Consider the following 27,798-nt stretch of genomic DNA (forward strand, 5'->3'; position numbering starts at 1 on the left):
TTGCATCATGGCCACAGGAGGCTTTCTGTGTGCCGGTCACTGCCTCACAGCCGTGACTACACACCTGCAACCCGTCGTGTTGAGCTGTCCTTCGCTGGAAGGGTTAACAGCTCAGCGGACCGCTGTCCCTGGACTGCAGCTTCATGGACATGAATTCCCTTGGAGGTCTCAAGGAATTAACGAGGAGACAGATGAAGCTATTCAGTGCTTTTCTGAGGAAATGCAGAGTATCCCCCTGGCAGAAATACCCTTACTTTCTGCCCCGCTGCTGCGTGGCCCTTACGGATGTGCAGGGATTGCTGACTGCATGCTCATTGCTCCACTTCTGCGGGTGGAAGAGAGAGCAGTTGCCTGCAGAGGGCTGCCCCCAAAGCAGCGCATGAAGCCTGGTTCCTCCCTTTGTGCTTTTCTTGGGGGCGGCTGGATACCTGGCAGCCAGCCTGGGACACTTCTTGGGGGCTGCAGCCTGCCCTCATTTTCACTTTCCCTGGAACCCTCGGACCTCTTGAGTCATCTCTCAGGTATCTCTGGGCTAGGCAGTGGAGAAGGCTGGAGGGACTGCCCGGTGTGGGTTGCTGCTGTCCTCAGAACAATTCGGGTAGCATATTCCTAGTTGCCGCTTGGCTTTCAGCAGCCTTCTTTCTTGAAGTAGGCCGAGGGTTTCCATCTCTTGCTCTGGTGACTAAAATCTTCCTGCGGCCTCTTGTCCGTGAGAGCGGCCTGCCGGGGCCTTGGCGGGCGCGTGTGTCTGCCTCGGTATTTGTGACCTCCGCCTGAGGTTAACGAGCGCGCTTCGATAATCTCCCCGCTCTCAGATGCGGATGTTGGTGCTTCCTGCTGTCACTGGTGAAATAGACCCCGAGACGCTTCGCTCTCAGATTTCGGTGTAAGCTGGGAACGGTCCCAGAACTGGAAGTGACGTGCGTGTCTCCTGGGTACGGTAACTGCCGTTATCACACAGCAATCTCTTATCTCCCTCGTCCCTTGAAGTTTAAACTGCAGGAAGGTGTAAAGTAAAGCTTGTCCCGTGCTTGGAACAACTGAAAATGCAGCGTCAGTCACTGGCAAAATGAAAGAAATCAAATCCAAGGCGATGCTGAATAAGCATGGGGAGATCCAAGTCTGGGAAGCATTCAGCTGCGAAGTGCTGATCTGTTGCAGGTGCTGGCACCTTGCTTGTTCTTGGATATTAACTGCCATCAAACAGCTAAACACAACACCACCACATAGGCAAGCCTCTGCTGCTAGAATTGCCTTGTTGGTAAAGCAAGTAAGAGGGAAGAGTGAAATCTACAGCGTGTTTTTGTCTTCGTGGTATGAGTCAGGCTCTGTGTGAGGTTAGAGACAGATCCACATTTCTGAAGTGTGATGTTTTCTTCTCCTCCCCAGCCCCCACCCCAGCGAGCTGAATGTTCCCATCGTTCCCTTTACGCCGGGTGTAGCTGTGTGGTCATCTAACCGCAAAAGGAAATGTTTTCCATTGGATCAGTGAGATGATTCAACTCCAATGAACGTACGCTCACGTTATCCCAAAATCCAGTGCGAGGGAACGTGCTGACAAGGGGAGAGAAGCAGTCTGGCGCTGGGACCTTTTGGGTCAGATTGGGCTAAACGCGTTACGAAGTGGCACCTTTAGTTTCAGGGTCTCTTGAGCTGCATCTTTCCCACTGTTGAATGGGAGAGGAGGGAACTTTGTGATCCTGACACGGCCCCGTCTGGCTGGGTTGTGTGGCTGCAGGGACATCCCGTGGCCGGTTGAGGAACAGCCTGAGCCGTGCTCAGGTCTGCAGGACCCCTCCGTCTTTAATTATTGCCCCTGGATGTGACCGTGCTAAGAAACTGGAAATCTGATGAGTTCAGGGACTGAAGTTGCTGTGTCATTCTTGTACCAAAGACTTCAAATAGTTCCCTATTGTGGGGAAATCCTGTGGAGTTTTCCCCAGCAGTCTCAGGGACAGCTATGAAAGGGCAAAGCATCTGGAGAGAATTCGGATAGTTTTACTTTTCCATTATCCTGTGGCTGTGCCAGGCAGTCGGCAAACATTTAAAGACATCTGTCTTCTCCAAAGCACTTCTGTTCTCAGTTGGATTTAACAAATCCCTCTTGCCTACCTCTAGAAAGCCCAGACCTGCTGTGTGAGTAGGTAGAAGCATCGGGAAACAGTTGCTGCCCTGAAGGGCTCAGGAGAGAATCCGAGGGGAAGCCATTTAGCATACAGCAAGTGCACGATGGCAGAGCAAGCGCGGCATGCTTGTTCTGAGAACCTGTCCTGTCAGAGCTTGAAGAGAAGTGAATATGAAAAAGAGGAAACGGCGTTATGGTAGGAAGTGAACACAAGTTTAGTCATTTAGATCCTCAAAATGCAGAGGCACAAGGAGTGGGATTGAGATTCTTGGGATGTTCTGCCTGTGTTAGCTCTGTCATTGTTACTGGCAGACAGCTGTGGGCTTGGCTTTACTTGCGCTTTAGCTTACAGTTTACGCTTTGTTACCACACTGCCTTAATGATAAAATGAACTGAAGGAAGGAAGTAATATTTTCTAAAGATGTAAGGCTCAGAATATTCAGAGTTCCTTGTTTCCCTGTCTTTTTGTCAACCCTCTTGGAGAAACTGTGTGTGAGATTGCCTCCCAGTCTGTGTGTTTACCTACAAGATTAAAGAGATGGTGAGGAGCATGCTGGAGCAAATGGGAAGTAAATCAAGAAGGGAAGAGAGGCAGCTGTGGATATAAATAAATGCTAGAGACTTTCCTAGGAGATGAGGAGTGAATGCAAGTGGTCTTCCATTTACAGGAATCTCCTTTGCTTTTTCAGGTCATCATAAGGAAGTGGACAGCCAGGATTTTTGCCCCGTGGCTGCCTGACCGCTGCTGAGCTGCATCTCCCAGCCCATGTGGCTCTCCCCATGCTCCAAGAGTGCAACTGGTGCCCAACGCAATGTGTGTTTGTCAAACCATGGAAGTGGGCAAGCATGGCAAGAATGCCACTCGATCCGGAGACCGGGGGGTCCTGCTGGAGCCTTTCATTCACCAGGTGGGCGGCCACAGCAGCATGATGCGCTACGATGACCACACTGTCTGCAAGCCGCTCATTACCAGAGAACAGCGCTTCTATGAATCCCTGCCCCCGGAAATGAAGGAGTTCACACCTGAGTACAAAGGTGAGGCCTGGTGTCGTTTCAGAGTGCAGTTCTTCTCATTTTGCTGGAGCTGCCAACGTGTTGCTATCTCTTTGTCTTGTTTTATTTGTTACTTTTACCTTTTGCAGGTTAGCAGTTTGATAAGAGCTTTTTGGAAAGGAGGAAGTCTTTTTTTTTTTTTTTTGGCATGCTAGGCTTCATGTGCTCCTCCTTCTAGACAAACTAAAGTGTTACGGTTGCAATCTGGTGCTTAAGGTTATGAATGTGTATCTAAAGTAATTTTACTAGCAAGTAATTGTCAGTTATTGCCTTGACCTTGAGCAAAAGAAGTTGGGTCATACACTGAGCACTCGTGCATTCCAGTCTTATAATTTACTACTTCCTCATCCCAGCTCTTTTATGGACCCATATCAGAAACACTTGCTGCTTCAGCAGCTTCCTTTCCCAGAGCCGAGGTGAAGCCTTGTCCCCAGCTGCTCTGAAGGAATGGAATTTTCCAGTGTCTTTGTCGTTGTAGGAGGCAGGCAGCTCACCTGAACCTTTCAGGAACTCGACAGGCTTTTGGCCAGGCGCTTGTATTCAGGACGGTAACGCGGGCTGGTAGCCTTCTGGGGGACTTGGTGTTCACGTTGCCTCTGCCTCTTTGTCTCGGCGTGGTGTCGGAAGGCCCATGCTCCCCAGACAGTTGGGACCGCCATCTGTTCAAGGTCTTGCCGTTTGATCCGGCTGCAGCCTGAAGGTCTCAGAGCAGTGTCAGCTTACCCGCCTGCCTGTACGCAGACTGTGAACAAAAGATACCCTCTCCAACAGACCCTCGAGCCGCTCTGGGTCCATATGGTGCTCTGGTGACCCAGCTGAACTCCCAGCTGAAACTTGCGGAGTTACTGGAATCGATGTGGTGTCAGGCTTTCCTCGGGAGAGCAGTTTAAAACCGACGAAGCTGATAGCCCAGATAGAGGCCTGTCGTCTTGAAGTGCGATACTTCCTGGTTGCCTAAGGGCAGAGGGCAGGCACCATGGTATGGGATTTCATCTGAGGCCCTGTGCAGCTTCCTGCTGGTCCCCGAAGTGACAGCGTCGGGGATGACGTTTCTTGTCTGATCACTGATATTACTGTATAATTGCCCATTCACAGGGGCAGCTTGAGGAGCACGTCCATGCAGCCAGAGCACTTGGATGGGCATTTATGTAGTGACACGCTGGAGTCCTGAACTGCTCTGAACTTGTGCTGAGCCTTCTTAGACTTGTTTCATCACTTTTGTGGTGAATCTTTGTGTTCAGCGCACATAGTATCTGATATTCCTGGCAGCTATTTGGCGCTGGTGTCAAGAGAATGAAAGATTTTGTCGTTGCACATTAGGAGATGTGTTGATCACCTCATTTTCAGGGCTGGAGGTATCCCTAAGATGATGTCAACACTAACTGAAAGTGCCAGGTGTTCTGCTTCATGGCTGGTCAGCTAGATATATTCAGAACTGTTGCCATGAAAGATCTGTGTCTTTTCTTGGAGTATGGTGTTCTTCAGGAGTCTACAGAAGGCAAAATTGGACAGGACACACATGAATGGGCTTGCCTTCACCTGGCTGAGGTAGTGTACTTCCAGGACCTCCTGTTTTTATCACTAGGAAGCCCTGGGACCTCACAGGTCTTTTTTTTTTCTGCGAGACTAGCTGACTTCAGATACAAGCAGCAGGTGCTACTTGAGCCTCAGAGCTGAGATGCTGAGGAGCTCCTCCCTGGCCAGAGATGCTCTTGTCAACAGCAGGAAGGCTTCTGCAGGACATACACCTAACCCAAATTAACTAAATGTCTATTTACATGTTTTGCTTTGGCACCGCTCAGCACCTTGGTGTACTCTGCTGGATGTCTCCAGTTTGTCGACATCCCTTGTTTTATTGGGTACTGCAGGACTGAACAGAGGGAACGATCACAGCCCCTCAGCCTTCCAGCTGCATTTCTGTTAGCACAGCTCAGCAGGGTGTGAGCACTCAGGGCTAGCAGCCTCATGTGCTCCTAGCACAGTTTTGGGTGGATAGCACAGCTGCTACAGCTGTTGGGGACTGTTTGCTCCAGCAGTGATGCAGGACACTGTTTGGGAGGTTTTTTTTGTGCTGTGTCAAAAGTATTTGGATTCTCCCCTTTGCCATCTTAAACCTCGTTTCATTGCTCTGGATTTCTCTTGCTGCTCTGCGAGCTGTGTTTTCCTCTGTGCTGTTGAACACGTGGATGCTAGTGATTGTGTATTCCTCCCCTGAAAAACAGCGCTGATGTCGCTTCTTTCTGGCAGGTGTAGTGTCTGTCTGTTTTGAGGGAGACAGCGATGGCTACATCAATCTGGTTGCGTATCCTTACGTGGAGAACGAGGCTTTGGAGCAGGATGACATGCCAGAGAGGGACCAGCCACGACGCAAGCACTCGCGTCGGAGTCTTCACAGATCAAGCAGCGGCACTGAGCACAAGGAGGAAAAACCTGGCCTGGCCAGTGACAGCACTGAAAGGTAAAAGCTTTGAGGGTCTAGTCACAACGTGACAAATGGAAAATGTCTTAACCCTTTCAGCTTTTGTCACCCTTTTGTTTAGGGTGTTTTACACTTCCATACAGTTGCTAGGTTGTCTTGCACTTACTATTCCAGCATACTGTGGCACTGCAAACAGCCAGGACTTGTGCCCAGTTCAGGACAAGCTCATCCAAGTGAAGTGCTTCTGACGCAGTATAACCCTTGGGAGGTTAATTGGATGTGGAACCAAAACCTCTGAAGCAAATTCAAACACTCTTAAGTCCATCTGGCTGTTAACCCAAGGTTAATGAGGATGGGTCCACATCCTGGGATGTTAGCGAGGATTTGCTGTGTAAGGAGCTGGCGGGTTTGGATAGTGCGAAGTGTGCAGAAGGAGAAGGAACAGGAGATGCTACTGTGCGAGGGAATTGCATGACTGTTGTAAGGATCTGGAGAAGATATGGATTCTAACAGGCTACCTTGTTCTGTCTTTATACCAGCAACATCCAGGAGACCAGGAGTCCCAGGGTGGACATGCACATCCACTCAGATGTTCCATTCCAGATGCTGGATGGGAACAGCGGTCTGAGCTCTGAAAAGATCAGCTATAACCCCTGGAGCCTGCGCTGTCATAAGCAGCAGCTGAGCCGCATGCGGTCAGAGTCCAAGGACCGAAAACTCTACAGTATCCTTTGGGAAGCAAACTGAGTGCGTCAGGTTGCTGCTGCTGTGCTGGCCGATGCGTTTGTGCTTGAGGCAGCTAGGCCTCGCTGGTGTCAGCATGACACTGATGCTCAGAAGCCATGTTTCTGGCTAGTTCCCATGTTTTCTTTCCTTTCTGGACCACCTTTGAGTCAGTTTGTGTGTTCTTAACTAGACAGTTTTTCATGTTGGGCAAGGTCTGACAGCAGATGCAGGTCTAGGCTGTGCAGCAGTTCCTTGGGAAGGAGGGAAGGAGCTGTGATTGTCCTTGTCACCTTTCTTGAGTCTCTTCCAGTTCTACTGTATCCCTCTGGAGATGGTGACCAGAACTGCACATGGTACAGAAGATACTGGTGAACCAGAGATTTCCACTGGCACCTAATGATGTTGTCTCTGTTCCCTCATGATTTGTAACACACGTTCTTGTAAATGTTGCTTTGTTGCCCCAACATCTCATTCCTGACTGGTAACAGTTGTCTCAAAACCCAGTGCTTCATCCATTAAGCTAAAAATCTTTTCCCCCTTATGTTTGTCATCTTGCATGTCAACTCCAGAGAACTTTGTCTACCAGTTTAGTGGCCAAGTCGGTCTCCTAAGGTCTTCTGGGGATTTTTCATAACTGCCCCTCATCTTTGCAACCTCGAGTAACGTAGTATATGAGCAAATTTGCCATCCCATTCGCTTTTCTGGATTGCTTGTTGACTAGCATAGATCCCCACACAAAGACCCTGCTAGTGACTTGGCCTCTGAGACCAGTCAGGCATCCTGACTTTTTTCTTTTGTTTGCTGACTAGTTAATCACCCTGTCAGCATCTTAGTCCTCAACCTGCTGTTCAGCCTCTTTGAGACATCTTGTCAAATGTCTCCTGATACTCATGCAGATTTCATTTGGTCTGATACCTCGTGTCTGTGTTTCTCAAAGTTGCTGAAGAATCCCAGGATATTTTTGAGATGTTACTTTCACAAAAGGTGTGCCTGATCTTCCCTGATAAATTGTACTTATCCACATCTGCATCTGTTCTTCCGTACAGCATCCCGCTGAGCTGTGAGATACGCTTCTGTCAGTTTGTAGTTCCCATATCTCTGCAGGTCAGCATTGCAGTAGCCTCCCTTTAGTCTTCTGGAACTAAGGCAGCTTTAAATGAGTTAACGCATCCTGTTTAATAAGGGAAGTAGCTCTGCCTTGTGACGTTTAGGGCTTCTGGGTGAGACTGCCCATTTCTGGTGATTTGTTACTCTTCAGTTTTTGTTGGACGTGCAACCTCTTCTCTTTGCACTTCAGTTTGAGACAATTCTTTGAAATTAGAATTTTGGCTTGGGAATTCCCAAAGCTCTTCCCTGTTAAACACAATAAAATATTAACATTAATTTTTTTTGGGGGGGGTCTCTCCTTTTTACTTCCACCCTGCTCCCCAGCTCCTTTTATGCTTTGACTATAAACCCTTCGGGCAGTCTGAGTAACTGCTTCACGTGGCAGAAGAAGGTTCATTTCTGTGCCTTTGCAAATTACTACTCGTACTTCTTTTCTAACTTGCCAACTTGTGTTTTTGTTTCACCTGCTGGAGCTCGATTTTTGTTTTCCTTGCTTAGAAACAGCCTCGCTTTTAATAGCTTTATTCTTCTACATTTTAACTGCGTAGGCTTCCTTTTCCTATTCTCAAATGTGTGCTTTGAGCCTCCAGCTTGTATTTTTAAATAGAGGCCACATCACTTGCAGAGAAGTAATTCTTTTTAGCTGTCCTATCTTTTTTTAACACACTTCCTTATTTTTATGAAGTTCCTCTTTCAAATCAAATGTTGCTGTTGATAGATTTTTCTAAATGTTAAACTTCCTTGCCAGTTTAATCTAGCTGTGCTCTGGTTGCCATTTTAGCATAATGTGTTGAACCGTGACCTACCCTTTAGGGCAACCTCCAGAGTTGTTTTTCCCCTTTGGGACTCCTTTGCTCTGGTGGTTGCCTCAGGCTTGTTCTCAGCGTTGTGCCCTACTGGAAGGCTTGCCCATTGTGTGTGGTGGTAATTGAAGGTTCGCGTTGCTGCTGTTTCCTGTCTTTGTAGCCTCTCCAGTTTTTCCCCGTGTATTGGTTAGCGCTGCTGTTCTGGTCAGGTTGATAACAACAGCACTGTGGATCTTACTTGAGCCTCGAGTTCTTGGTCCGTGGGGATTGTGTTCTTTATCTGTATGGTTAAATTGCAGATTCGTGTAGACTAAGCTCTCCCTTAACGTATCACCAGGTCTGACTAGCATGCTGTGTCTTTCCTGACGTTAGCATTCTGCTCCTTGGCTCCTCCTGCTGAGCCCAGTGTGCCTGTACGTGATCCCCTGCTTAGTGCTGGGCAGGACACTTTCCAGGCTGACTTCTTCTACAGGGTGCCAAAGCCCATGTGCCACTGCTTGGGTTTTGTCCTTTTTCTTCACCTTCCCAAACAGTTTGTTCTCTCTCTTCTTCGGTTCCTATTTGTTTGCCACCCAACCCTATCTCAGGCCGTGTCCCTCTTCCTGGCTGCCCTGGGGAGCAGCGTCTCTGACAGTTGAGCTCTCCTTGACGTCTCTCCCAGAGTTCCTCTTGCTGGAGAACGTGGTGCATCACTTCAAGTTTCCCTGCGTGCTTGATCTGAAGATGGGGACCAGACAGCACGGAGATGATGCCTCTGAGGAGAAGGCTGCTCGGCAGATGAAGAAGTGTGAGCAGAGCACTTCTGCCACCTTGGGTGTGCGAGTGTGTGGCATGCAGGTAGGAATCCCCAAGTCTGCAGCGGGTGCTGCACATCCTTTCCCCAGCTCCATTAGAGCTGCTAACTAGTGAGTGTTTTCTGCTGAGCACTGAGTTAGCCTTCCTCTTCAGGTAGGTACACCAGAGTTTGGTATGAGCTTTTTGTTTTCATTTCTAGACCTAGGACAAAGGATTCTTGCAAGGTAGCCTGCTTTATCCAGAGGTGTTCATGGAAAACATGGGGGTTTTCTAAAATAACTGTTCTTCTGGCTTAGCGTTAAGCTAGAATTGCAGTGCCTGGGGGAGGTGCGTTGTTTCTGTCCTAGCATCATCTGACGTTTACTTCTGTACTGTACTGGGACTTAAAATCGTCTCTTGGTGCTACATCTTGAGCACAAGGATTTGCTGCTGGTGCTGTTGCACAATAGAGTTGATCTTTCTCCCCACCAGCAGAAGTATCTTGTAATGCAGATCTCTGCCTGCAGACTCTGAAGCAATGAGGGCCCTGCGTTAATCACATGCCACATCCTAATGGCAAGACATACATGGCTCCCGCTGCCAGAGGATTTGTCTGAGCTGCTTTTTAAAAAACTTAGCTTTTTGAGCCTTGGGGTCTGTTGTGGTGTGCTGCTTTGGGGACGCTCACCTGTGGGTGTCATGGGACCAGTGCCGGACCAGTGCCAGCCCAGTGCTTGGACACCCTGGCCATGCACACGTGAGCTGCTTCGGGATTCAGGGAGCTTGCAGAGCTGTTTGCTCGCTCCTGGGTGTGGTGGTGACGTGAGCTCCCTCTGCCCTGTCCGTACAGGCCAGCTTTGGGCTCTCCGTGTGTTGCCTTAGCCTGGCCTTCCCACTTGATGTGTATTTCCTTTGATGTTCTAGGTCTATCAGCTGAACACAGGGCATTACTTATGCAGGAATAAATACTATGGACGCGGTCTTTCCATCGAGGGCTTCCGCAATGCCATCTACCACTATCTCCACAACGGCGTAGAGCTGCGCAAGGACCTCTTTGAGCCTGTCCTCACCAAACTCCGAAGCTTGAAAGCGGTTTTGGAGAGACAGGCCTCCTACCGCTTCTACTCCAGCTCCCTTCTCATCATTTACGATGGGAAGGACAACAGGTCGGGGACGTTTGTGGATATCCGGCCAGAGACGCGCCTGAAGCGAACGGACAGCTCCCTCCCGGAGACCCTTCAGGATGGCGGCAGCACAGAGCCCGACTCCTCGGCCCAGCCCAAGGTGGATGTGCGTATGATTGACTTTGCGCATAGCACCTTCAAAGGCTTCCGTGATGACCCCACTGTGCATGATGGACCTGACATGGGCTATGTATTCGGCCTGGAAAGCCTCATCAACATCATGGAACAGATGCGTGAAGAAAACCAGTAGCCCTGGGCCACAGCCTCTTGTCCTGGTGACTGGAGCCGACAGGACCACCTACTAGCACAGGAAAAAGCAGACACCTCCATTTTAAAAACAATTATATTGCTCCATTGTTTTTTAAATGTACTTGGATAGAAGAGCTGAGGGGAGGCAGGGTGGAAGAGAGTGCCTCGTGCTGACCAGCTGGTTCTGACCACATTAGCTCTGCCTTCTGGAGGAGGTTCCAGAGATGCCTACGGGGGTGTTGGGTGGCCTGGTTCTCCGCTCCTTGTGTGTGTACTGGAGCGAGGGCCTGGCCTTGGGGCAGAGAAAGCAGGGGAGCGCAGGGCTCTTGGGGGGGTTGGAGCTGGGCTTTGAATAGCCTCCTGTCTAGGGAGCCCCCGGAGGAGCCTACATTTTGAAATTCCCTTAGGTTATGTGGAAAGGGCGCTGGAGTAATGGCCAGCAGCAGCTGGGGAGCTGAGGGGGAACAGCAGGCATGCTGCTCCGCACGCTAGCTCTGCCCTGGGTTTTGCCAATGGGCCTTGGCTTTTGATGCTGCCTTTTTCTTCTGTTTGGGCACTATGAATAATCAACCCAACTGTGGAAATAAAATGACCAACTGCAGCCCATGGCAGAGCTTGCTGGGGGTGAAGAGATGCTGCACAGCCGGAGCTGTGCTTGAGCTCGGGGCTTGTTCCTGCCCGCACTGGGCCTGACATGAGGGGCACAGGGCTCTGCCTCTGCCCACTGACCAAGCCCCCCCTCAGCTCGTGAGCTAGCAATAGTACCTGTAGCAGTTACTGTGACCCCAGCCGTGCAGTGGGGTTTTTTCGGACCATTTCACCCCTTCCCCTTGTGTGTCGTTGGTCCCACGGGCTTTAGGTGAGGCTCTCCCTGGGGCCGGGGCCTGCGGCCTGCGGCCTGAGGCTGCCCTCTGGGGGGGCAGAGGGGGGAGCTGCCCGCCGGGGCTGCCGCCCGCCTCCTCTGCAGGGCCGGCGGCGGGGTGAGGAGCGCTGCCCCTCGCCCTCAGCTCCTTCCTGCGCCAGCCTCGGGCCGTGGGGCCGCCGCGTCCCCAGACGAACGCTGTGCTGGGACGGCAGCTGCCCGCCCCCCCCCGCCGCCTGGGCTCCTGCCGCTGTGCCGGCGGCTCCCCGTGCTGAGGGCGTCGCCGTTTGGTGCCGCCCCCCCGCCCTCTGTGCTGCCCCCCGGTTCCCACCCCCGTGTTCGACGGCGTTTCTGCACCTGCCTGGGCGGCGCTGCCTGGTCTGTGCTCAGTGCGCGGGGCGGGGCGGGGCGGGGCGGGGCCGGACCCCCCCGGGGCTGTGCGGGGGGCGCGAGGCGGGGGCCGGGGGGCGGGCGGGGGCGGGGCCCGGCGGAGGCTCGGCCCCCGGTGCGCGGGGCCGGGCCCGGCGGTGACGCGGCGGGGCGCGCGGCGCTGACGTGTCGCGGTGCGGGCGCGGGGATGCGGGCGCTGATCCTGGTGGGGGGCTTCGGGACGCGGCTGCGGCCGCTGACGCTGAGCCGGCCCAAGCCGCTGGTGGAGTTCTGCAACAAGGCGCTGCTGCTGCACCAGCTCGAGGCGCTGCGGCAGGCGGGCGTCAGCCGCGTGGTGCTGGCCGTCAGCTACATGTCCGAGGCGCTGGAGGCCGCCATGCGCGAGCAGGAGCAGCGGGTAAGGGCGGGGGGGGCCCCCCGGGCGCCCGCACGGCCCGCGGCGGGGCGGCCCGGCCCTGACCGCTGTGCCCGCAGCTCGGCCTGCGCATCTCGCTGTCGCACGAGAAGGAGCCGCTGGGCACAGGTAGCGCCGGGGGGGGCTGCGGGCGGGGCGGGGGCGCGGGCTGGGCTGTCCCGGCGCCGTGCCGCTGCTGACGGGCGGGCAGCGGGGCCGCTGGCGCTGGCCCGGGACCTGCTGGCCGAGGGCGGGGAGCCCTTCTTTGTGCTCAACAGCGACGTGATCTGCGAGTTCCCCTTCGCCGCCCTGGCCCGCTTCCACCGGCAGCACGGCGGGGAGGGCTCGCTGGTGGTGACCCGCGTGGAGGAGCCGGCCAAGTACGGCGTGGTGGTGAGCGAGGCCGACACGGGCCGCATCTGCCGCTTCGTGGAGAAGCCGCGCGTCTTCGTGTCCAACAAGATCAACGCCGGGCTCTACATCTTCAGCCCCGGCATCCTGCGGCGCATCCAGGTAGGGGCCGGGCCGCGGGCTGGGTGCCGGGGGCCGGGACCCCCCCGCTGAGCCCCGCACCCCGTCCCCGCAGCTGCGCCCCACCTCCATCGAGAAGGAGATCTTCCCGGCCATGGCGCAGGAGGGGCAGCTCTACGCCATGGAGCTGCAGGGTAAGGCCCTGCCCGGGCAGGGGGGTGCCGCCCGCACCGCTGCCCCCGCGCCGGGGGCCGTCACCACGGCTCTGTCCCCGCAGGCTTCTGGATGGACATCGGGCAGCCGAAAGACTTTCTCACGGGCATGTGCATGTACCTGCAGGCGCTGCGGGCTCAGCACCCCGAGAAGCTGCACTCGGGGCCCGGTGTCGTAGGGAATGTGCTGGTGGTAAGTGCCAGCCCCCGGCACGCCAGCCCCGGGCACGCTTCACAGGCTCGCTCCGGCTTCCTGCTGCTGTCCTCACCGTGGCCCTCGAGCTGTGCCCTCCCGTCCCCACGCCAGCTCAGCGTTGCAGGCCGTGCAGAGAGCCGTGGCTGCCTCGCAGCCCCGGTGCAGCCTTTCTTCCTTCCAGGACCCCAGCGCCAAGATCGGGGCAAACTGCGTCATTGGCCCCAATGTGACGATCGGGGCTGGCGTGGTGGTGGAGGACGGGGTGCGCATCAAGCGCTGCACAGTGCTGGAGGGGGCCCGCATCCGCTCCCACTCCTGGCTGGAGTCCTGCATTGTGGGCTGGAGCTGCTCCGTGGGGCAGTGGGTGAGGACGTGGGTGCTGCAGGGCCCTGGGGGGATCAGGGGTCTTGCCCTCCTGTCTCCTCCTGCCACCCCAGGCTGTGGCTGAAGGGCAGCTGGGATGTGCCTGCGGGCAGGAGCAGGAGCGTGGCACCGTGCCCTGAACAGGGTCAGGTGTGACGGGGCTCTCTGGGGCAGGTGCGCATGGAGAATGTGACAGTGCTGGGCGAGGACGTCATTGTCAACGACGAGCTCTACCTCAATGGGGCCAACGTGCTGCCGCACAAGTCCATCACCGAGTCTGTACCGGAGCCACGCATCATCATGTAGCAGCCCCCGGTGCGCCCTCCACTCCCGGCTCTGCCTGGATTAAATATTTATACTTCTGTCTACCTCTGAGCATCGTGTGCGCACAGCCCAAGCACCCAGGTCGCTTGCCAGAGCCGGCCTGGCTTCCCCTCCCCATGTCTCAGGGCACCACATAAGGAAGAATAATTTAATGCTGCATTTCATCAAGTCAGCCCCCAGCCAGGGGCAAAGTAACAGAGCCCAAACACACAGCGCCCAGGGCCCAGACACTGCTCACCGCATGCGGGGCTGCTGTGGCGACGAGGCCTCGGGCTCCCCTCCCTGAGAATGACCTGCAGGGCAGGAGAAGGGCGGATGCTGGCCCCAGAGCCTGCTGTCTGCCCCCCCCGAGCCAGCCTCTCCCTGCAGAACCCGGCCGTGCGCTGGGTCCTGGCCTGTCCCCGGGAGGGGGGTTCCCGAGGGAGAAGCCAGTGTGCAGTGCTCAGCTGGGGGAGCCCGAGGTGCGGGGCTGGGTGCTACGAGCTGGCAGGCTTGGTGAAGTCGTCCACACCTGTGATGGTGGCCTTGCAGAAGAAGCAGTCCTTGTTGTTCATCAGGTGCTGGTTGATGCAGGCTCTGGGACAGGAGAGAAGTGTGAGCACCCTTTGCCCCTTAATGGTCCTGGGAGCTGGGGGCATGGGCATGCAGGAGCTACTCACTTGCATGACTTGTGGGAGCAGGGCCTGAAGATGGCTGAGATGGGGTGTGCGTAGCAGATGGGGCAGAGGTCCTCCTCGCTGGTGGGCTGGGGAGGGGGCGAGCAGGCAGTTGGCGGTGGCAAAAGCCATGGCACCTCAGAGCTGCATGGCAGCTGTGCCATGGCTGCACCCAAGCAGTGTGGCAACTGCCTTGTGGGGACAGGGACAGGGGGGACTCACCAGCGTGGTGGCAGCGGCCTGCTTGGACTCCTCACTCAGGTGGCTCAGCATCTTGTCCACCTTTGCCAGCTCCTCAGCACTGATGTACTCTGTGTCTGTAGGACCAAAAACGTGTGTTGGGGTGGTGCGTGTATGAGGTGTGTCGTGTGTCCCCCCCCCCCCCCCGCCCCCCCCCCCCCAGCCCAGGCTGCCCTGAGGCTGCTGGGTGATGCAGGGGGAATTGTGGCTGCCCTCAGGAAGCAACCAGGACAGGGCTCCTCATGCTGGGGACAGCAGCTGGATGGTTGGGCACACTCCTGCTGCAAAACCAAACCTCCCTGGGCTGAGGCACTGGCTCAGAGAATGCAGCCAAGGGTGCTGCAAGGGGACAAAACTGCCCCCAAAAGCAGGCAACAGCCTGGGCATGTCAGGCTGGGGACAGCCCTGGCCTGAGTGCCACTGCTGCGGCCGCACCATGCCCAGGTCAGGAGCGCAGCCCAGGGACCCACGGCCCAGCAGCCCCAGCTCCCCACCCCGGCGTGTACACTCACATGTGTTCAGGGAGAAATGGCGCTTCTCGGTGGCCGGGGCAGCAGCCGCCAGGGCTGAGGGCTCGGTGTGGCCCAGCAGGTACTGGATGGAGCGCAGCTGGAAGCAGGGGTCTGCCAGCATCACTGCTGTCGCACGCTCAGCCCTGCAAAGGGACATCACAGTCAGGCCGTGCCCCCCCTCCCCACCCCCATCGTGTCCCCACCAGCCTGGCCAAGCCCCTGGCTGCGTCCCCGGGCACAGCACAGCCCGCTGGGTGCTGCAGGAGCTGTGGCTGGCGCTAAGGGCGACTGCAGCAGTGAAGTGGGAGCCCCAGGGTGCCCCAGCCCTCAGAAGTCCCCAGCACCTGTGCCCATGGGGACAGACCTGGGGCACAGCTGGGCACACGCAGGGCCCCATGCTCATAGCAGGGACAGCACTTTCAGAGATGGCCGAAGGGCATCCATCCTCCTCCTCCTCCGCCACCACCCTGCTCGGGCGGCCTCCGGGGATCGATACGGTACATTAGCAACATTAGCACTTGCTGAGGCTGCAACCCTCACGCTCAGGTGCCTGGCGCAGGCCTTGGGAGCCGCAGGGTGGCTGAAGCAGCCAGCACTATCCTCACACAGCAAGGGTAAAAGGAGTACAGGCCTTGGTGCCGGGGCATCCCCTGCGCCTTGGGGCCAGCTCACAGCATCCCCAGGGCAAGTGGGTGCCCAGGCTGTGAGGCAGGAGGGAGCGGCCGTGGCTCCCCCGGCCTCAAGCAGCAGTGGGGATAACCAGGACAGGGGAAGGGCACAGAGCAGGACGCGCGTCCCCTCCAGCCACGGGGGTGGGGGGGGGTGGGGGAGCAAGCCCCCAGCTCTGCTTGGGCACCCGCATCTCCCTCAGGACCCGTCCCCGGCTCTGGCCAGCCCCGTGAAGGGAAAAGCTGGGTGGAGCGCTCGCCTCGCCAGCTCCGACGCTGTCGCAGCCTGAGCCTGCGCTGGGGAGCAGGGGGTTAACGGCAGCTGCAGCAGCCAAATGAGCTTTTTGCTGCCCTAATGGAAACCAATTCCCCAGCCCGGCTCTCCGCTTCCCACTGAAGAGCCCAGGTGCTGGCTAAGGACATTCCTGAGCGTCCTTCGCCGGGCGGCCGCCCCTGCGGGTGGCACCGGGTCCTCCGCGGGGACCCCACCGGGCCCGGCATGACCCCGGGGTGGGTTTGGGGGGGGCGGGGTGAGGGTTCCCTGCCGGCTTGCCCGGGGGCGGCTGCGACGAGGGCAGCGAGGCCCGGCGACCGCGAGCGGGCACGAAGCCGCGGGGGGGGTCCCGGTCCCAGCAGCGGCCGAGGGGCGGCCCCGACCCCCCCCGGCGGCAACGGCCGCGCAGGGCCCGGCCCGCTCGCAGGGCGGCAGGGGCGGGAGGGCCGCGCACCGCCCCCGGCCCCGCGCCGGGACCAATGGGAGCGGGGCCGGCCCCGCGCCGCCGGCGCGTAAATAGCGAGCGGAGCGCGGCGGGCCCCGGGCCGCGGACGGAGCCGCGCGGGGAGGTGCCGGGCGCGGAGGGGCGCGGAGGGGCGCTCGGCGCCGCGGGGACGAGCGGCTCCGGGAGGCGGGCCCCGAGCCCCCCCGGGGCCGCAGGGCACCGCCTCGGTTCCCCCCCCCCCCCGGTGCCGGGGAGCCCCCTCCCCCGGGCATCCCGAGCGCAGGTAACGCGGCGGCGGCGCTGCCCGAGCCCCGGCGGCGCTGGGCGGGGGGGCGGGGGGGAGCCGTCGCCCTTGAACTCTTCTCGAGCCCCGCGGCTGGAATCGGGGGGCCGCGAATGCTCGGCGGGGAGCCCCCCCCGTGCCCACACGGCACTCGGCGGGGGCCGCGGCGCGCTGCCGCCCGCATCGCCGCCGAGCCCGGCCGTGCCCCGCGCCCGCCCCGAGCACCCCGCGCGGCGCAATGGCCCCGGGGGTGCCCGCGGAGCCGCTGTGGCTGCTGCTGCTCCTCCAGCTGTGCGCCCACGGCCGCGCCTCGCTGCCGGCCCGCAGCTGCCCCGCCGCCTGCATCTGCACCTCGGACCTGCTGAGCTGCAGCCGGCAGACGCTGCAACGCGTGCCCCGGGCGCTGCCGCCCACCGCCACCACGCTGGACCTGAGCCACAACGCCCTCACCCAGCTCCACGACCGCTGGCTGGCCGCCCTGCCGCACCTCGAGGCCCTCCACATGAGCCACAACCAGATCAGGGACCTCTCGCCGCGGGCTTTCCACAACGCCTCGTACCTGCGGCACCTGGACATGTCGTCCAACCACCTGCACGCCGTCGAGACGCACTACTTCGAGGCACTGGTGAGCTTGGAAGAGCTGCTGCTCTACAACAACCGCATCGCGCGAGTGGATGAAAACGCCTTCGCCAAGCTAAGCGGCCTGAGGAAAGTTTACCTGAGCTGGAACAACCTGACCACCTTCCCCTTCCGCTCCGTGCAGGGGCTGGGCAACTACAGCCTCCGCACGCTGGACCTGTCCTCCAACAGCCTGAGCAGCATCCCCGTGGAGGAGCTGGCAGCTCTGCCCGAAAACATCGGGAACGGCTTGTACCTGCACAACAACCCCGTGAGGTGCAGCTGCCCGCTCTACCTGATGCTCCAGCGGTGGAAGCAGCGAGGCTTCAGCTCCGTGAAGGATTTCTTCGAGGAGCACACCTGCAAGGTGTCCGACACCGTGCCCCGCTCGCTGATTAAGTTCCTCAAGTACAGCCACATGTTCGAGAACTGCTCGGCCGGCCCCGAGGACGTGCGCCCCGTGCCCTTCCCGGTGACCGTGGGCCAGGCCCTCCTGCTCACCTGCAACACCAGCCTGCCCGACGTGGTCACCACCTACATGTGGATCTCACCTCACCACGAGCCCATCAAACACCCGGGGAACAGCAACCGCTCCGTGGAGGTGTACCGCAACGGCAGCCTGAAGATCGCAGCAGCCAAGCCCTGGCACTCGGGGGTCTACGTGTGCTTGGCCATCAGCAGCCCCCACAATTTCAGCAGGATGTGTGAGGTCAACGTGACAGTCCACTACCCCAAGCCAGACGGGGAGACCTTCAGCACTGGCCTCACAACACTGCTGGGGTGCATAGTGAGCCTGCTGCTCGTGCTCATTTACTTGTATCTCACGCCCTGCCGCTGCCTGCCGTGCTGCAAGAAGCCGGCCCCTCTCAGCCCCCCGCAGGAGTGCAGCGCCCAGTCCTCCATCCTCAGCACCACGCCGCCCGCCACGGACGGGACAAGCCGCAAGGCCAGCGCCAACAAGCACGTGGTCTTCCTCGAGCCCATCCGGGAGGCGCAGAACGGCAAGGTCCGCCTGGCCCTCGGCGAGGATTTCTCCGACCCCAAGCACCCCAAGGTCCTACAGCTCAAGTCGGACTCAGAGTCCATCAGCTCCGTCTTTTCGGACACCCCCATCGTGTCGTAGCAGGGCAGGGCTAGGAGGAGGCTGGTGCCTCCCCAAGAGCTGTTTTCCTCCGTCGCTGCTCAAAGCAGGATCATCGGACACCCCAAGTTCTCAGCTTGACTGCGCCCTGCGAGGGTGACCGGCATTGCCCGCGACCGCTTCAGCCACGAGCCCCTCGTGCCCGCCAGCACCCAGCAGGAGCTCCTCGCGTAAGCCACCGGCAACGGCCTCTTTAGCACAAGGGTAACGCTAACGAACCCAGCGCGCCCGAGAAACCCCCGCTTTGTCCTGCAGCCAAACTCCCCGGCAGTGACACAGGGGCTGGATTTCTGCCACGGCCATGGGAACGCGAGGCCCAGCCCAGTGCCATTGCCCTGGGCACCCTCAGCACTGTCCCTGGGCGGCAGCGCCACCGTCCTCTCCCCACCCGCACCAGTCCCCATCTGCGTGCCATGGTCTGGAGCAGGGGCAGTGTGTCCCTGGGGCAAGCCCCCCCCGACACCACCGGGCCCAGCATGCACCCATCAGCTGGGGGGGTTGGGCTGCATCCCCTTCCCTAAGGCAGCTGTGCAGGGAGGAGGGGGCTCAGCTCCCGGCGAGACGCGCAGCCGAGCAAACAGCGCAAGCTTTTGCTTCTTAACACTCACGAGAAGCTGTAAATAGTAAAGACAGGCATGCACGAGGTGATGTGATGCAGCGCCCCGACCCGCATTGCTCAGAGCTCCCCGTGCCACCAAGGACGATGAGGTCTCATGCACCACCCGCCCTGCTCTGTTTCTCCTTGAGACGGACAAAAGCGCTGCTCAAGCACAGCAAATAGCAGTAATCTAATAAGCCTATCGATAAATGTGAGTGATCTCCTCTCTTGGGTCATAATTCTCTAGTTACATTTGAATAAAAATGCCTATTTTTTTAAGCTCACCCTGGGCTGAGTGTCTCCTTGCCCTTGCAGGGGGGCGGCGGGAGCTGCTGTCCCCCTCGCTGGGCTCTGAGGGAGCCCCTTTGGTTTGCAGCAGGCTGGCAGCCTGCCACGCCGCCAGGCTTGTTCGGGGAGGGGTTAAATGTTCTGGGGCAGAGCAGAGGTGCCCCCCTGCTCGGTGACGCTGGGGAGGTGGGGAGGAGCAGCACCAAGTGCCACAAGGGCACACGAGGGACAAGCAGGACTGAAACGCGTGGGAGCGGCACCGCCAGGAGCGCAGCTCGGGGGCAGGCTGGTCCTGTCCTGGGCTGAGTCCTGACCCCCTCCGCGGGCGCAGGTGCCCACCCGGCCAGGCAGAGCCGCGCCGCTTTCCCCTGTGCCTCTGCCCTCGCCACAACCCTCCCAGCCCCTGCTGCAGCTCCCATCTCTCCTTGGCTGCTTCCATCGCTGCTGAGGCCACCCCCTCCCAGTTTCTCCCCCTCCCTCCGGGACTGGGGGACCACATCTGGACACGGGGGGGGGGGAGCAGAGGGACAGCAGCGTCCCTCTATCTGCCAGCCACCACCACCGCTCGGCAGCCAGGAGGCGAGCACACAGCTGTCGCCAGTCCTCCAACTTTTTCAGCAATGAAACAAGCAGCTTTTTTTTTTTTTTTCCCCCCAGAAAAAAAGCCAACTGTGCCCAAAGTGCTCACCAGAAGCTCCCCACCTCTGCGAGGACGGGGAGGGTTTGGGAGAGCAGCTGTCCTGAGACGGCCGCAGCGCCGCTGGCCTCCCGACACCGACCTGACCTGGCGCGGCTGCATGTGCTACGTGCCCAGCTGCTGCCAGCCCCCGCGGCCGCTGCTCTGCGCGAGGGACGGGGAGGGACGGGCGCCGCCAGCCCATGCCCTCGCTCCCCGCGCCTGCCCTGTCGCCTCCTGTTAGCACAGAGCCACCGACGAGCCTGGGACGCCGAGGCGGTCGTGCCGGGGTGCTGCCGGGGCTGCGAGGTGCTTCAGCGCCGGGTGGGTGGGTAAGCGGCGCCCTGTCCCTTGGGGACAGAGGCAAGGTGATGGCACAGCCTGGCTTTGTTCCGAGGCGGGGATGGCACCGAGGAGGAGCTGGATTTGCCCCCCTCAGTTTCTGGGATGGGCTCTTTATTTGGGAAGCTTAATCTGCTTTTGCTTTGTTTGGGCAAAACCATCCCCTGCCGAGGGATTCAACTTCTGCTGCAGAAAAGCCGCACTGCTGATGCTTCACCTGCCGTTGTTGCCTCAGAGCCTGGAAAAACCATCCTAGAGAGGTGCTACAATGAGGGGATGTGATCCTTCACCCTGGCAGGGCTCCCGGGAACCTCCGAAAAGCAGTGCTGAGGAAGGGCCGCGAGGCAGTCCAACCTGCACCAGAGCACAGCTCCCACCGGGATGGTGCCAGCCCACGCGGGGCAGCGCAACGCGCTCATGGGCTGCGGCTCAGCACCCTGAAGGGCAAGGGGGAGCGCTGGTCGAGTCCAGCCCCCCCGTGAGACCTTCTGTTGCCATCCTTGTAGGCCTTGTCCCAAAGCTTCCCGCTCCCCTGTGCTACCAGCAGCAGCGCAGGCACTGGTGCTCCTGCAAACCCGTACCCTCGGCTGAGCTAACGATCAGGGAAAGCCCAGGCTCACGGGAGTGTAAGGAAAGCTCCCAAGGGCCTGTCCGAGGCTACAGCAGCCAAGAGAAGCCGGGGAGAGCTCATCGAGGCCGGCTGCAGTTGGTCTCGCCCTGCAGGAAGGCTGAGCCCCACTGTGCCAGTACAGCACAGCCACAGCTTGTATCAGCACCGCTCCCAAGGGCTCCTTTCCTGGGAAAATCCTACTGCTGGTTCACACTTCTGTGATGCCTGGAAAGGAGCAAGGACGTTTGAACTCTCAGAGCAGTTCATTAAGCAGCTTGAAAGGCAAATCTCAGCAAGGACAAACGTAGCCACAAGCACGGCCTCCCTGACAGGCGGGAGTTGGAAACGTACTGGCCATTCCCCGAGGAATTCACCGTCCTCTCCCGGCAGCCCTCTGCAACGTTACAGCTCCGGCTCGCTGCCAGCCGCCGGCCTCTCGCTCCTTGACTCTGCAAGGTGAAGGGACGGGGCTGCACAAAGCACGGTGCCCCCCCGGCACCTGCGCCCGTGGGAACGAAGGAGCAGGCTCCAGCACTGTCTCCCCTGGCACTTCCCAGCTCAGCACCTCAGGCACTTCCCTCCTGTCCTCCTGGGCTGGCCACACGATCTGCAGAGCTGGAGCTGGAGCCTTGCCTTACGACGTTCCTGGTTTCCCAAAGAGATGCGGGCAGCAAAGCCTGGTGCTCGGCAGCACGACGCCTGTGCCCACCAGCCCTGGGGGGCTGGGGAGATCGCAGCCTTTGCGTCCTGCTGCCCAGGACACCGTGTGTGGAGCTGGCGGCTTGTAAAAGCAGCACGGTCCCCAGCCTCCTTTTCCAGCCACGACACCTAGGTGTGACCCAGTCACGCTGCTGTGCTCCGGCTCCTGCCCCCCCCGACACACTACACCCAGCAAGACCTGGGTACCGCTCCTGAGTTTTTAGGGCAAGGTAGCAAGGGCTCCTGCGGTCTGAGGGATGCGGGAAATGTCTCCTCCTGCACCTCACTTCCACTACAACCCCGGCATCATCAGAAGTGTTGAAGGAGCATGAGCATCTAGGAAGTGATCAGTAACTACCGGGCTGCAGAGAAATGCCACGTGCAGAGGGGAGCAGCCCCTTGGGTACCCCAGCATCCGAGCAGGCGGCCAGGCTGCATTTAGGAACCTGCAGACTGGGATCTTCTGTGTCTTTTTTAATGAGGGCAACCCAAAAGCCATCTAGAAATTGCACAAAGCCTTCTTAACCTGCCTCCACCATGTGACCTCGTGCCTGCTCACCTTCTCCCCCACCGAAGTGTGAGGTCTGCCCTGGGAACCTCTCCGTCTCCTCCTTCCTGCCTGTCCAGCCCTCTGCACCCACCTGCCTGGTGCAAAGGAGAAGCAGCAGCCATCCAGCCTGAATGAGCCCAACACCAGTCAGCTCAGTGCCACACCTCCCGGCAGCTCCCACTGGCCCGTGCTCAGCATCCCAGTGTCACAGCACAGTTGCTTCTGGTCCAGGATCCCCGTCCTGCGCTCCACTGGCAGGCACAGCCATCCTCCTGGTGCCCACAGTGCTCTTCCCTCTGTCCTCTCCACCTTTTGGGCGGTAATCCCTGGGAGATGCACCTTGAAGGCAGCTTCTTTAGAAGCTGCACCGCAGACAAGTTTGCCGACTCCTTGCCCGTGTCCCAGCCCTACACGCCACAAGCCCTGACCCCACTGAGCGCATCCCCCTCACGCAGGGCCCAGCAGCCAAACCTTCGGGCCTCGCCCCCTTCCCATATCGCTCGCTCTCACCAGGATCATTACCCAAGCTCTGGCCAGCACTGCTCCATTAGCTCGCTCCAAAGGAGGCTTAATAGAAAATCTGCTCAATTATTTAGCAGACAAACAGGGGGGATGATACCGGCTGAAGGCAGCCAGGGTCTCTGGCGTGGGCTCAGCGATTCAGACCAGCTCCTGGCTCAGCCTGCCAGATCCTCCTTTCCCTCTCCTCCCCATGAGAACAAGGCACGTCGTTAGGGCCTGGCGAAACAGGGAGCAGCAGGCATCCCTGCGTCAGCCCCCCCAGGCACCGAGCCTGCCCCTCGGCCAGGACGCCACGGTCAGACGTGGGCGATGCGCACCAGGGAGGAGGCCGAGAGCGGCACGGAGGCCTGAGCAGCCCTGCAGCAGCCTCGCAGAGGCCCAGGCTGTCTCGAACCGAGGAGCTGTTGCCTGTTTAGGAGACAGCCAGGCTGTGCCGCGCTCTCCTGCTGAAGAGGCTGAGTGCCCTCCCAGCAAGCCCTCGAGGGCAGGCAGCTGCTTTGCTGGGAACACGGGTCTATCAGCACGCCCCTGTCGTGGGAACCAGAAGACCCTCTGCCAACAGACCCTGGCTGGAGCTAGCAGCCTCGCAGGCTGTGCCCTGCACTACTGTTCCTCTGCCCCCGTTCGTGAGACTCATTCCAGCCCGTGGCTGAGCCAAGCCATGAAATCCTCAGGCTCTGCTCTTGGCCAAGCCATCTGCTCTCTAAGGATGCTCTGCTGTCAGTGAAAGGTTTCCCTCTCCACCCTCCAGCCCCAGCAAGCATTCGGGAGCTGCGGCAGCCGACCCCTGGAGGCTTGATGGAGATGGGTGCCCACGGATGGGGTGGGCGCCGAAGTTTCGGCTCCCCACGAGCAGCACCAGTGCTGCCGGCCCCGATGAGGAACGCCTTTCTTCCCTCCCAAAAGCCCAGCCCGCTCTATGCACAGACTAACGCATGCGATGTATCAATTGTCTCATCACATCCCAGCCTGGGCAATGTTCCCTACCCTTGTGCTTAATGGCTCTTTTTGTGCCAGGAGCCCGTAATAGGAGGACTTGATGCCTGGCTGAGCGTCCTGTGCTGGGCAAGGAGCAGCTGAGGCATCAGACTGCATCCTGATAACACGGCTGGATGAGTCTGCATTTGGGGGGGGCCCCGGCTGGCACCAGGCAGGGCCCCAGCTCTCATTACTCCTGCCCTTCCCCTGCTCCACTCCCAGAGGAATCTGTGCTCGCTGTCCCAGGGCAAAGCCTCCAGCCAAGTGCCTGGTCCAGGGTCAGCTTGCTTCCACGGCTGGGTTAGAGGCAACCAGAAAAAACACCCAAGCCACAAAAGTCATTTGAGTTACTGTTCCTTGTCCTCATCCTCTAGGGCACAGCCTCCCTGCAACGAACTAGTCAGGTTAACACCTGGTGTCGTAGGTAATTCCCAAAGAGAAGTTCCTCTAAGCAAATTCACATCGTATAATCGCTCTCTGTTAATGATTTCTGGAAAGCTGGGAGTTGCCAAATGGGACCTGGAAGAGATTCCTACCTGCTTCTAGTTCTGCCCAGGCAGAGTGCTTCTGCAGGAGCAGAAATGCCCATCCTGTTACTCTGCTCCTTTTTTCTTTTTCTGTTGCTCTCGGTGTAGTGAGCAATGTCTCCTCTTGACTTCATGTAAAATGGGTCTGATCTGCAGAGCCCAGTTACACCTGGGACCCTTTAAGTGACTTCCTGCAGCAACGTGACCCGTGGCAATCACCTCCTGCTTTCCCTTCGCCGTGAGTCACCCTGCCCGTGGTTACGCGGAGCTCTGCCACCAGGCTGCCCGTCTCCTCTGCGCTGGTAGCGATGGGGGTCTCCAAGCTGCTCAGCCTTGGTACTTCTGCGTCTTGACTGACCTAAACGGCCTCCCTGCAATGTCTGCCTGCCCTTTATAGATCAGTGGCAGATCAAACCTCAGATTTAGTGCTGGGCTTTGCAAAATCACGCAGAAGCATCTTGTTTTACAGAATTTTTTTCCTAGGCTTCCTCCAGTCTCATCTCGTGTTTCTCCTGCTCAGCCAGGCCCACCGTAAGGCCGTGTTACTCTGCCTGCATCACCCCGCTACTTCTCATTTATTTCTGCTTTCCAGTGCCCACGGAGGTGACTGCAAAACCCTTGGTGATCAGCCAGAGATTTGCCACTTCCCAGCTGCACAGCAGGATACTGCATCTCTGGTTTGTCACCACGCAGCCAGCCGCTGTCCAGCCCCTGCGGACACCGCTAGCACACAGGGGACAGTGGCACTTGGCAGCGTACAGCCCCTGTGACACCAGCTTCCCAGCTGTCACCGACCCAAAGCACGATTGGCTTTTCAGGTAAGGGAGACACAAGCTGGAAGATTTTTCTTTCCCCAGGACTCCCTGCAGGCTGGGAAGGATGTGATCTTCATCCCACTGCCGTCTTCTCAGTGCTTTTTAGAGTCTGCTGAACTGAAGACCAGGGAAACAACTTTTATCCCGGTCATCTGGCCTGGGACAGATGTTCAAGGGACAGGAAGTCCAGGGAGGGATTTCTCGTCCTGCCAGGCATACAGGGAGCTGCTTAATCACATCTTCTCCTTCCTTCCAGGAGGAAGTAACCAGTTGTGGCATCAGATTTGTGACATTCGCCTTTTCCATGCAGCAGGATTCTGAGGGCGAGCAAAATACACCCACACCCCCAGTCCAGCAAAGCCACTGCTCAGTGACCTTGTGCTAAGCACTTGGCACTGTCATCCTTGGGGCTGTGTGACTGGTGCAGCAGCCACGGGAGGCAGGGTATAATTAGATGTATTTGTGTACATCTTTGAGTCCTTGAGAGAAGAAGCTGAAAGACTGGCTGCAGGGCTGAGCCGCTCAGCCAGATGGGGCTCTGCTCTCTGCAAAGCCAGAGACTATCATGTTCTCCCAGTGTGAAAACAAGCAGGATGTGCAGTGCAGGCAGGAGAGCCCCTTCTCCTACAGCATCCTACAGAGCACAGTGGCAGGGCGACACTGGGAGAGAGCAAAGACAGGGCTGCTGAGTGTAGCAGCATGAGCTTTTTTTCAGGGCTCGGTGCAAGCAGGAACAGTATGCAAGCACACACAAACCAGCAGTCTGAGCCGAGCCATGGCTTCCCTGAGAACATTTTCAGCGAGGATGTGTGGAAGCTGTCCTGCTCCCAACCACAGACAAGGCCATTGGTGTGTTGAACACAGAGATGTCCTTTGATAAGGAAAAGTTTGCCTAAAAAAGGGTAGCAGACAGTGACCCCACCCTGCTGGAAGTACAATTTCCTGAGAAACCACCTCAGTTACAGAGCAGGGGTTTAAAACACAATGGCTTCTGCCTGCTCCAAGCACATCTTCCTCTCCTCACCACGCAAATACAGTGCTCCTGTAACGTCACCTATGACACAGACTACCGCAGTTACCCAAAACAATGCCATGTGCAGTGATGCTGTGCTTCAGAAAGCAAATCCACTCACCCCTGAACATCGGTGTCCACAAGCAGTCGGACCAGTATTCCCGTCACAGCCACAAGAATTGGGTAATGGTCCACACTCTCCAACCCTGTGGAAGCAAAAGAGAAAGATGGAACCACACAACAGACAGGACAGGGCTGCACCACTGCCCTAAGACTTGGTGGCAGAACAGTCCAGGATGCAGGGGTTGTGGCTTTGGCTCTCCAGCGGCCTGCAGGGTGACCTGGGCTCCCCCCATGACAGGAGGTTTTCCCACTAATGTGAGCTACAGGCTTGGGCACTGCCCTCACAATGGAGCATCCCTGCCTCTTCCAAGCGTCGGGATGGGAAGGAAATCTGTCCCCTGCTAAGCAGGAAGAGAAATGTAGGATGCCTGTAACATAGCACCTGGAGCCAGGTTCTGCTAACAGGCAAAACTCAGTCACCTCCAGGAGAAAGAGGACGGCTGACATCGGTGAGAACAGCTTGCTCCAGCAATTCGGTGCACCCTTTACTTGATGCAAAGCACAGGAACCAAGTCTGCTACCTAAACTGAAATCTGTCCATGGCTTTGAGCCTTTCAGCCAGCTCCAGTCTAACCCGTGTCAGGTGTTCCTCTCCACCGAGACACCTGCCAGCAGTGCAGCACAGCTGCCACCTCTGCTGCAGACAGCCAGACCCACACATCGGCTGCCTGCAAGGACAGCGGGCCTGGGGGGAACCAGGGCTGCTGGGGAGCCAGGGGGGCAGGCAGAGGCTGGAGGCCTCGGAAGAGCATCAGTGCTCACGTCACCTGGAGGATGCACGTGTCTTCTGGAGACAGCGCTTCTGCGGCAATCCATCTGACATGACAGGCTCCCCAGCTGGGGATGTGGCAGGCCTGAGGTCTGATCACACACAACCCTGCAAAGACTTTGGCCATAAGCCACCCCCTTCCCAGGGGCACTTCTCCAGCATGTTTTCAGCAGAGGGAAGGGACGGAGAGCTGATGCATGGACTCACCTGGCAAACGGAGGTTGACCACTCTGTCAAACAAGTTCCTTTCAGCTGTCACACGATTCAGAACCTGGTTCAAGAGCTGCGTAGGGAAAAGCAGAGAGCGTTTGTATTTTCTGGATGGGTCTTCCCGTGAGCAGCATTCAAAGAGCATGCTTTGGAGCAGCACAGCTTACTAACTCAGTGCCTGGGAGCTGATGGGTGCTGCATGGGCACCTACTCTGCTGATGGACGGCACGTGTTAGAGACAGGGTTAATAAAAACTTTTAGAACTAACACATGCCTCTTTTTACAGCTCCTAAATCTCAAACCTGAGCTGAACAGCTCCGCAATATGCTTCTTTCAGAGCCCCAACAGCAGGAGCATCAGCTGACACTGGCTGTCATGACCTGACACAGCCTGGAGAAACCGCGTGGCTGCACGTGCACATTGTGGTCCCATAAGAAGGGCTGAGCAAGGGGCTGGACAGGGCTCCCTTCTCTGGCCACACAAGCCTGCAGCACAGTCCTAGCCTGGCCCTGGCACAGAGGAAGGCAGCACCACATCACAGTGGTTCTACTGCACCCAAACCTCACAGGGAAGAGTCAGCCTGAGGT

General features: G+C 58.1%; 4 protein-coding genes across 6 annotated transcripts in view; 3 read left to right on the forward strand and 1 right to left on the reverse strand.

Annotated features, from left to right (window-relative positions):
• Positions 1-2,937: 2,937 nt before the first annotated feature.
• On the forward strand, positions 2,938-11,044 carry IP6K1 (inositol hexakisphosphate kinase 1; the record flags this gene model as incomplete). Its single annotated transcript, XM_080606675.1, has 5 exons — positions 2,938-3,160; positions 5,426-5,636; positions 6,137-6,321; positions 8,898-9,073; positions 9,935-11,044. The coding sequence occupies 5 exons, from the start codon at positions 2,938-2,940 to the stop codon at positions 10,442-10,444; spliced, it is 1,305 nt and encodes a 434-aa protein (XP_080462801.1). The 3' UTR covers positions 10,445-11,044.
• A 765-nt stretch (positions 11,045-11,809) lies between these two features.
• Positions 11,810-13,792, forward strand: GMPPB (GDP-mannose pyrophosphorylase B; the record flags this gene model as incomplete). Of its 2 annotated transcripts, none has more annotated exons than XM_080606684.1 (7): positions 11,810-12,092; positions 12,170-12,218; positions 12,301-12,602; positions 12,676-12,754; positions 12,900-12,965; positions 13,150-13,332; positions 13,506-13,792. In XM_080606684.1, the coding sequence occupies exons 1-7, from the start codon at positions 11,883-11,885 to the stop codon at positions 13,790-13,792; spliced, it is 1,176 nt and encodes a 391-aa protein (XP_080462810.1). In that variant the 5' UTR covers positions 11,810-11,882. The 2 variants fall into 2 exon arrangements, with proteins under 2 accessions (XP_080462810.1, XP_080462811.1); XM_080606685.1 differs by having other exon boundaries at positions 11,815-12,092; positions 12,838-12,965; positions 13,506-13,699.
• Positions 13,790-27,798, reverse strand: part of RNF123 (ring finger protein 123) — a 50,846-nt gene continuing 36,837 nt past the window's right edge. For both annotated transcript variants that reach the window (XM_080606619.1, XM_080606618.1), the window contains exons 34-39: positions 27,209-27,284; positions 26,231-26,315; positions 15,064-15,206; positions 14,534-14,628; positions 14,315-14,400; positions 13,790-14,231 (exon numbers count right to left, since the gene is read on the reverse strand). In XM_080606619.1, the coding sequence (XP_080462745.1) occupies positions 14,132-14,231; positions 14,315-14,400; positions 14,534-14,628; positions 15,064-15,206; positions 26,231-26,315; positions 27,209-27,284 (585 nt within the window). In that variant the 3' untranslated portion in view covers positions 13,790-14,131. The remainder of the gene's footprint in view (positions 14,232-14,314; positions 14,401-14,533; positions 14,629-15,063; positions 15,207-26,230; positions 26,316-27,208; positions 27,285-27,798) is intronic.
• Positions 16,522-19,552, forward strand: AMIGO3 (adhesion molecule with Ig like domain 3). The gene has a single exon (XM_080606668.1). The coding sequence runs from the start codon at positions 16,972-16,974 to the stop codon at positions 18,472-18,474; it is 1,503 nt and encodes a 500-aa protein (XP_080462794.1). The 5' UTR covers positions 16,522-16,971; the 3' UTR covers positions 18,475-19,552.

The sequence above is a fragment of the Anser brachyrhynchus genome, assembly GCF_964034855.1.
Source record: "Anser brachyrhynchus genome assembly, chromosome: 10".
In the NCBI taxonomy this organism is placed as follows: domain Eukaryota; kingdom Metazoa; phylum Chordata; class Aves; order Anseriformes; family Anatidae; genus Anser; species Anser brachyrhynchus.

Bases quoted from the DNA above. Each gene is read 5' to 3' on its own strand.
- AMIGO3 (XM_080606668.1), top strand. From the start codon at position 16,972: ATGGCCCCGGGGGTGCCCGCGGAGCCGCTGTGGCTGCTGCTGCTCCTC.